This window comes from Oculina patagonica, unplaced genomic scaffold (assembly GCF_052425735.1).
Source record: "Oculina patagonica isolate OP01 unplaced genomic scaffold, crgOcupat unplaced162, whole genome shotgun sequence".
NCBI lineage: Eukaryota > Metazoa > Cnidaria > Anthozoa > Scleractinia > Oculinidae > Oculina > Oculina patagonica.
This window is the reverse complement of record NW_027557652.1, coordinates 5,047-14,314: the sequence shown is the minus strand read 5'-3', so window position 1 is coordinate 14,314 and position 9,268 is coordinate 5,047. Positions and strand designations below refer to the sequence as shown.

The following is a 9,268-nucleotide window of genomic DNA, read 5'->3' as shown; positions in this document are numbered from 1 at the left end:
CTGTTAATAATAATAATAATAATAATAATAATAATAATAATAATAATAATAATGTTTAATAGACACTCATTGCAGTATAACTGAATTACAGAGTAAAAAACAAGCTAAGGTATAAATATAAACTATTAATTACAATATATATATATACAATAAAAGGTTCTATTATAAACAAGCTTGTTCGAGGATAATAGCGAAAAGTGATGAAGTCCTGAGAACGCTTCGTTCTGAAAGGCTTGATGGTGCTACGACTTGTGCCGGATCTTAAGTCGCATTACTAAAATCATGCCGAAGTACAATCGATTTCTAGTTCCGCAATGTGGAGTGCACTTATCGCGTGGCATGGCCGTCGTCTAAAAAAATCCTTCCTTCTGGTTACACCGACTTTGCATAACATAATTCTCTGTCAGAGGCGGCGGAGCGTTTTAGAACGTGAGGGAGCTGAGACTATCCCAAAAAACCGGGCAGGTTTCCATATGTAGAAGCAACGTTTGTACCGTTCTAGCCGCAGCTGAGCAGTTTCTAGACCGTAGATTTTCGAAGATTCTTCGACTGCTGCTCGAAGGCCAAACGAATGTTTCCGATCATTTTTTTAACTTTTCCGAAGATAAACGAAGTTTCCCGATGATTTCCAAGCAAGTTTAGAAGATGTTTGAACTCACTCATGAGACGGAATATCTGGACAAATTAATTTCACGCTGCGCTCGCTATATTTTTGGCACTAAAACCTAGAGGCTGACCCCCCACCCCCCCCCCCAAAAAAAAAATCGTTTGGGGGCGGGGGGGGGGGGGGAGATACTGCCCCCTGCTCCGCCGCCTATGTTAGTCTCACTTGAGCTTTCAAAATGAAAACAAGTACCCCTGCTGCTAAAATGAATTATTTCTAAGGTATTTTGATTGACATCATGAAGCAGAATTATGTTGGAAGGTGCGAGGCAAATTTCTATTGAGGACAGAAAGAACAGGCATGGAAGGCTAATATCACGATTTCTCCTTTCAAGATTTAATCTAAGGACTTAAGTGAGTATTTCTTACTTGACTGCTCCTCTCAGCCATGGTGGTACATTTGGCATCGCTTGCTCGTCACTGGAGATTGAGTGGCGTTCAAAGTCATCTTCAAACTCACTGCCACTTATGTTAGATTCTGCTCCTGTCAAGAGATCGTCATCGTCTAGGCGTGCGATGTTACATTCAAAATCTGGCGTTACTTCATCTGTTCTCGCCGCTGATGACGAGTCACTCGCCAATGCTTCATAACGCGGTTCTTTTTCATCGTTGGAGGCCTGTTTGTTTTAACACCATTTTAAAAAGCTTGGTGTAAAAATTCAGTGGCTCTTAACCTCTCTCCTCCGCAGAGGCCTCTTTCGTGGGGGAAGGCGAAAAAACAGAGTGCCCCGCGCGCTTTCGTTTCGTTTCTCTCCAGGCTCCGCGCGCTTACTTTTCACCTCTCCCCGTTCCTCTCCCTACTATTTCCCAGCCCGAAACACGAAAGAGACCTCTGCGGAGGAGAGAGGCTCTTAACTCTTAAACTTAACTTTGGCTCATATCAAACACCATATCAAATTTTAAAAAAACTTTATGTAGTACTGGACTGTCAATAGCAGGAATATACATTTTCCCTGTTCGTTAAAAAGGTGGATTTTTAAATGCAAATGTTCCGTCTTTACGGAGTAAAACGAACTAACTCTTCCAAGCTAAGGGTATTTGAAAAAGTACAATTCTGGTTTCTATTTCGATTATTAGAGTCGCTTATTATGTACCTGCGTTGTCTCTAATGGAGTAAGGTGTCTCGGTATTCGTCGCCTCACTTGTAGAGTCGATTCGTTACCAGGCTTACGACTGCTGCCTTTAGCTGCGCTTGGGGGGCTGGTACCAGTTTTAATCCTGGCTTGTCTCCCTTGAGATTCTTGTAGATTAATACCTATTAATATTTTAAAAATATTTAAATTTCTTTTTAAACTTGGTCCAGTTCATAATAACGTTATGAACATTACAAGAATGCAATAAAAATGGGGGTCACTGTGCTCGTTTTTGTACAACGTGGATAGACATTGTAGGAAATATACGACACTCGAGCTTTATTTCATTCTCGTACCCATATCCCTTTCGTTTCTCTTAGCCGTCGCCAAGCCGGCTAAAACAAAAGGGCTATAGGGACGAGAATGGCTTATTTTAAGAATTCTAGTCTGTGTACAGCCGTCCCGCTTGAAATTCCAGAAATATAAAAGACATCATTTCTGGAACTTTTTTTCTTGCATTAACCCTTTCACTCCCACGGGAAATACCACATTTTTGTAAAACGGTAACTATGGACCTGAAGACCACATACTATATCTCATTTAAATGGTATTGTTTGTGGCAAGTCATAAATCATACTAACAGACCCAGAGGAAGTCACTGTTTTAATTCAAAAGGTGACAAAACTAAAAAAAAAGATTAAAAAATAACTCATTCCTCCTATATTTTGGGTATACCCCTAAACTATAGCTTAATTTACAGCTCTTAATGCGTGGGTTGTTGTCAGATATTAACTTGATTTTAAAATTGAAAGAGGAAAAAGTTGCAAAAGTTATAGGGGTGATTAATCAGGTCTCATATGCTAGAGGGTATGATTTTATGCTTTAAAAAGACAGATCTGTTCAAGACCATTTTCCTGACCAAACTTTATACAAATTGACCAAATATTGAGCATGTAATGGCATCTTGTGCCATGTGGCACTCTTAGGAGTGAGAGGGGTTAAATTATTTAAGAATTTTGAACAAAATCGACTTTGATCTAACATTATAAAACATTTTCTTTGAAGAGGAATTAAGATTATGAAAAAAGTAATATTTGCTGCGTGCGCACACTAACAGCACTACCTAGATATGTGTTTTTTAAAGCGTTTCAAAAATATCTTCTGAGAATTTCAATTTTTTTTCCAAATCGTGATATGTTGTACCCAACCGTATGACGTTTAAACTAATCGATTAAAAAAATGGGGGTCACCGTGCTCGTTTAGAAGAAAACGGCCATTAATTTCCTTGTCTTTTTTAGCCTAAAGGAAATCTCATGATGTTCTGTGTGAACGCGCGCTCGTGCGCTCGCTAAATGAAAGATGCACATTTCTCCGCGCAAAGCCACAAGGCTGCGCGAAGAATGGTGAAGAGGCACTCTCTTCCCCATTCTTCTCACGGGTTTGATGCCCGTTTACGCAAGAATAATCTCCATAGCAACGAAACAAAAATTTTACAGCGGGAAGCTATAAAAACTTTTTTATTTGCCGTTTTATCGTTGATAATTCTTATAACTTAACCGCACCACACAATAAAAAAATAATGTCAAGTCAACTATTAAACACGGGGAAAATATCCGGCTTTACAAGAATTTTAAAAAATGGAAAAATATAACTGCAAGAACTTCAAAAATTATTACTCGGGATGTACAGGGGGTAGTGATCAGCCTTCGTCCGTTTTGTTTTGTTTTGTTTTGTGTTGTCGGTGTTGTTTTAATATAAAGTATTTACCCTATACTTTGGAAATGTTTTCTAATTTGAGCAAGACATTGTTCTGAGTTTTCAGTTCCCGCCCCCGCCCAACTGCAAAATGCCAACCTTTAGAATTTCTTCTGTTCGTAATTAATTTTAAAGCTGATTTTCAAATTAGAAAAAGCTTTTTTTCTTAAATAGCAAATTAAAATACACGCATCGAATTAAATCGAAGATAAAACATCACAAGAATTAAAACCCGAAAGAAAAATCGTTCAGAATGAACATAACATGATCACCAAGCTATTAAACTGCTTACTCTACAAATTTTTCAATGTCATTATTCATCGTAAAAGGTAAAACACATATTTAACACAGTACCTGAGTCTCTTCCCAAAGGTTTTTCTGCCTTTACAGTAGCCACGGGAAGTTTCTTCTTGTCAATCTTGTTCTTTTTCTGACTGACCACGATCGGGATCCGTGATGGCTGCTTGTTTTGAAGCTTGTCCACCGAATCCCTCGGTAAGCGCTGTTTTTTGTCGCCTTCATCCTCGGACGAGGAACTTTTGTCACTGTCACTGCTCAACCGAGTCACTCGGACTGGCATTTTAGATTTTTGTTTCAGTGGAGGAAGGCGGTCCTCATCATTATCAAACTCGCGGCTAAGCCACGATGCCATCTCGTTTTACCCGCGGATTTGGGTTCAACGAGAACTCTAACTTTAAAAAACTTTTTTTGTGTTAATTTTGTTTTGTTTTTTTGTTTTTTTCTGTTTTATGAATTTTCTCTTCAATTTGACCAAGAAAAATATAACAATTATCTTGCTCCGAAACTCGATACTGTTCGCACCGATCGCAGAAGCAAATGATTTAGTTTTTCTACCAAATCCATGGAAACTGCTTTTGAGTTTTTCGTCATAAACAGCGAGAACATCTTCGATTGCTCGCGCGCCGGAACACAAGAACTCAAAATAAATTTGTAAATCTGGTTACCTTAGGGACCATTCATTTTTTAGAAGGGGGGAGGGCCGGAGGAATCCCTGTGTGTATTCAGTTGAAACTTTTTGGCCCTCCCCCTGTAGTAGAGTAAAAAAAGAAAGGCCCTCCCCTAAAGTGCAATATTAAATTTTGCGACCCCCCCCCCCACACACACACACACACACACATGCACCTCAAAAAAAATTCACATCAAACCTCTTTGACAGAGCTCCATTCCGCTGTGTTGCACAAGATTATCTTTGATCGCAAAAAAATCTATGCTACAGTCAAACGCACACCGTGCAATATACACGAATTGAAGCCCTTCTTCATTATGTGGAACACTACTCTCGCACGGCTAAGAAAGAACCACTCTTTAGCATCAGAAGTGACTTGTAACAGTCAAAAATGCAAAAAATAGCCTTCTAAACAAACACACTTAAGCACGGATCAAAACCATTAACACAATTGGTCCATTTACGTGAGCCAATTAAAAACCAGAATTTTCGATCCTGCAGACAAGTACAAAAACGGCAAATCGATTGATTTGAAATCATTCGATGAGACTTTGACATAGGAGCAACTGATGAGGTCCACTGAAGGACCGAAACTCGAGTCTCGCTTTAGATAAAACATTTGCCAGAAGAGATCGTTGCGGCATACTAGAGACTTCAAACGCAGTAATCAAACTGCCATAGAATTTATTTGGTGGATGCAAGTAACGCAACAAAACAGATAAACAATTATGGAGGTAAAGTTTAATTTTATGTCTTTTATAGCTCCCAGAGCGCAAATCACAACCACTCAAACTAAGGGGAGCTTAAAAACAACTCAAAGAAACCATCGCTCTCAATGTTTAGAGACTTCAGTAGCCTTCAAAAGACTCGGATCTCTATAGACCCTCACAACTGTGGTAACGAAACATTATCCTACGAACTAACCGCCACTTCAGAATACGAGTTCACAGTTAGAAATCCACTGATCCGATACACAATATAGACTACAACATTCCTTTAAAGGCTTTTAAGAATCTTTCAACAAACATGAGCCGATAAACCTAACAAATATGCCACAGAGCTAGCAAACACAATGGCATAAAGATCATCACTGAAACGGCTCTAGAGAGCGTTAATCAAATCCTCCGTTAACAGACTGAAGGCTAACATTTAGCAACCAGCGGGAGTCGTGCTTGGCCTGTCACATTTTATATCACTTAATAATTTTTATTGAAAATAAAAGATTTTGATCTGGATTAAAATGCAGTGTTTTTCTACGCGACCCCCCCTTTTCAAAAACGAAAATAACGATGACCCTCCCCTTTTGCCACTGTAAAAAAATTAGTGACCCCCCCTAAGATTCCTCCGGCCCTCCCCCCTTCTAAAAAATGAATGGTCCCTTAAAACTTTGAGAGTATAACCTTGTACCAAAATTTATAGAACGAAATATATACGATTAAACTCAAGTTTTTTTTTCTATCATAGCATGCAAAGATTTCGTTGTACGATGAATTGAAAGCGAGCTTTGGAGGCTTTGCGTCAAAAAAGTAAAACATTGACCAACGAATCAAAAACAATAAAAAACTCACTCTCTTTTGCAACTTTAACATCGTAGTAATCAAGGCCGTAATTGCCGTCAATTCAATAGTAAAAGTAAAACAAAGCTACCTTCGAAAAATGTCATTCTCTTGTGAAATTACTGCAGTGTGTGGATCGAGTTCAGTATTGGTGAATGTCCAGACGAGCTTGCAGAATACAATTTGCAGCTTTCATTGAATGAAGTTGGCCTTGTTATTTCTTCAAGGTAAAATTTTGACATCAAAACTGTACACTTTGAGCTCTGGGACGAAGCTGTATTTGATTCAGATGACGAAACAGGATCTGACAGCGTTGTTTTTATACTCATGACCGCCATATAAGACCATATAAATTTCCGGCTGCACTTCTTCGACTAGCCACATCCCACCAGTAAACCGAACCGTAAGATGATGAAATTCCTTCCTCCTGAATGATGCTTTGTTTCTACTGGCGCTGATAACATCCTTAGGGCTGTGTGAAGGCCAAAGAGGAAAATACGCCGTTGGAGAAAATCCTCAACTAAATTTTTGACTCTCGGCTGGGAGTTTTGGGACAAGGAAAAAATACTAGGGGAGGACCGAGGGGAGCGAGGAGGGGAGGGGTAAGAGGAGAGACTCCTACTTCTGGAGGTGCTAAGGTTATAAAAATTGGCGAAACTGTAGTTGTTGCAGCAGAGAAATGCCGGATATTTTAACTGAGATGACTGATGGATATTTTAACTGAGATGACTCTCGAGCTTGATCCTATTGTTATTAATGGCAGGCAAATTGATATCGTTAAGTATGCTAAGATTCTGGGCGTAACCGTTTCGAGCGACCTTAAATGGAACCATCACATCGCTGAAGTTGTTAAGAAAGCTAGAAAACGCCTGTATTGTCTTTCTCAGTTAAAGCGTTCAGGCCTAGGTCCTAACGAGTTAGTACAGTTCTATCGTACCTGCATTCGCCCTATCACTGAATATGCCTGTCCAGTTTTCAATGAGAGTCTACCTGCGTATCTTTCTCGTGAGCTAGAAGCAGTGCAAAAGAGGGCGATGCGCATCATTTTTCCGTTTTTTACGTATGAAGAAGCGCTCGACAAGGCAAGTCTAGTCACTCTGTCAGGTCGAAGACAAGCCCTGACGGACAAATTGTTTAACAACATTTTAGAGAACAATGACAGTAGACTGAGGAATTTACTGCCCCCACGGAATCTTAGTAGTTATAACCTCAGAAAGTCACGCCAGTTTAACCCTGTTTTTAAGACTAATAGATTTAGAAATAGTTTTATTGTCTCTAATGTACTTAAGTTTGGATTTTAATCACTCTTGTATAGTTCTTTAAATATTTTTACATTTTATCGTTAGTTTTTATAGCTTTATAAATTTGTAAATATGACATAATTCAACCTTTTAGGTTGCGAAGTTGTATTAATAAACTATCTATCTATCTATCTATCTATCTGAGATGACAGAGTTTTTCCTGTAAGGTCCTGTAATGCTGAAACTGAATCCAGCCTTAGCATTTCAGGATCGGTAGAGTCTTATGCCCTTCTTTATTTGCACTTTTACAGAAGATCTCTCCCCGCTTGGGGGCGATACTATCAACAACAACTTTTACGTCTTACAAGACCTCGTCTGCGAACCCATTTATTCATGGGTTTTACCTAAATTTGAATGAAATTTTGGGAGGTTTAAAGAAGGGATTTAAGAAAGAAAAAGTTTTTGAAACACCACCAGATAGTTGACCCCCAGTCCCCCACGCCAGAGCACTCCAGGTCAACCATAGTGGAGTTGTTGTCCGAGTCTAGCAAGAAACTATATTGCGCTAAATAAATTAATATATGGACAGGAGCTCCTGTATATGGAGCATTTGCTTGGTTTTTGAGGTGATTCTTACATATTCTTGGAGCGGGCGTCCATTAGACACGGGGCGTTTATTAGAGGGGGTCGTCTAATCCAAACTTTACATTTCTGGGGAAGCGTTTATTAGATACGAGGCGTTTATTTGTGAGTGGGCGTTTATTAGATCATATACGTTATCTATATTTCGGATGAGGAGTTAGCTAAGGCTTGCAAGTTTTCAAATGTTGAAACATGTATATAGGAGGAATTGATTTTCCTCTTATTTTATTTAGTGGAATTCTAAATAGCAATTTCAGTAGAATTCCACTGTACTGTCTTCTCTGTTTAAAACTGAGGCCCGTTTCTGTAGAGTTGACAACTGTTTCATTAAATTTGGTTTTACACATGAATATAGGAGGAATCTATTCTTTTTCTCTATTTAATTTTAATAGCAGTTTCAGTAGAATTCCACTGTCTTATCTGTTTTAACTGAGGCCCGTTTCCGTTGGAGCTTATAACTGCTTCCTTTAATTTGGTTTACAGTAATACCTCTTTTTAGTTTTACAGTAATATCTCTGAGACTCGCTTCATCGATCAGAGAGCAAACTTCCTGTATAAACTTGTATATTTTCCCAAGGTAACAAAATGCGGAGGCCCAGCCTCTGCTCGGCCCTAGTCAGAGTAAAAAAGAAAATACAATCCAAATATATCTGACATATATGCATAGACAGTTAGAGTACAAAATAATTTAAAATTTATCGCCTCATTCGAAACTTTTAGTGTTTTTTAAGACGTTCTGCCATAAAAAATTGAACCACGCTTTGAATTCTCTTTTAATCCCTTTTCCGAGAATTATCGTGTTAATCGTCACGACTCAGCCGGCCAACGTGACCGTAAACCCCCCGCAGGTCAAAATCGAACGAGTCATCAAAACTCATTTACGCAGATTACAGCTCTAATTTCGCGTGAAAAAAGTAGCTATTTGATTTAATTCTGCGTTAAAATGTTGCTGTAACCTGTGTGACCCTCTGTAGATCTCTTAGCGCAGACTATTTTTAAATATTTTACTTCGTCATCCGTTTCACTCCAAGAAAACAACACCGGAAGTTTATTTACGAACGCAATAAAACATAATACAGTAACGGAAGGCGAGATTCCAACGACGATCGCTGCTGTGAATTTTATTCAAATACGCTCTACGAGTTAACAGAGTTATTGATGCTTTTTATAGAATAGACGGTGAGAAAATTTATCATTTCAAAGGACCTGCAAAACCCTGCTATTGTAGACGGCGTTATGTGTATTCCCTCCGGTGTCATTTCTTAGACGTGTTACTATTGGCTACTCGAGACAATTGGGTGTCAAAATGAATAAAACATTTATAAACGCTGTTGTGATTGGCTTATACGTCGAGAGAGCTGTGATCGAGTC

The 9,268-nt window shown here is 38.9% G+C and overlaps 1 protein-coding gene across 1 annotated transcript; it reads right to left on the bottom strand.

Annotated features, from left to right (window-relative positions):
- Window positions 1-1,032: 1,032 nt before the first annotated feature.
- On the bottom strand, window positions 1,033-4,316 carry LOC144639995 (uncharacterized; the record flags this gene model as incomplete). The annotated part of the gene is made up of 3 exons (XM_078499245.1): window positions 3,846-4,316; window positions 1,758-1,918; window positions 1,033-1,280 (listed from the first exon to the last, which is right to left on the bottom strand). Coding segments are annotated over exons 1-3 (707 nt in total), but the record flags the coding sequence as incomplete, so codon positions are not given.
- Window positions 4,317-9,268: the final 4,952 nt, after the last annotated feature.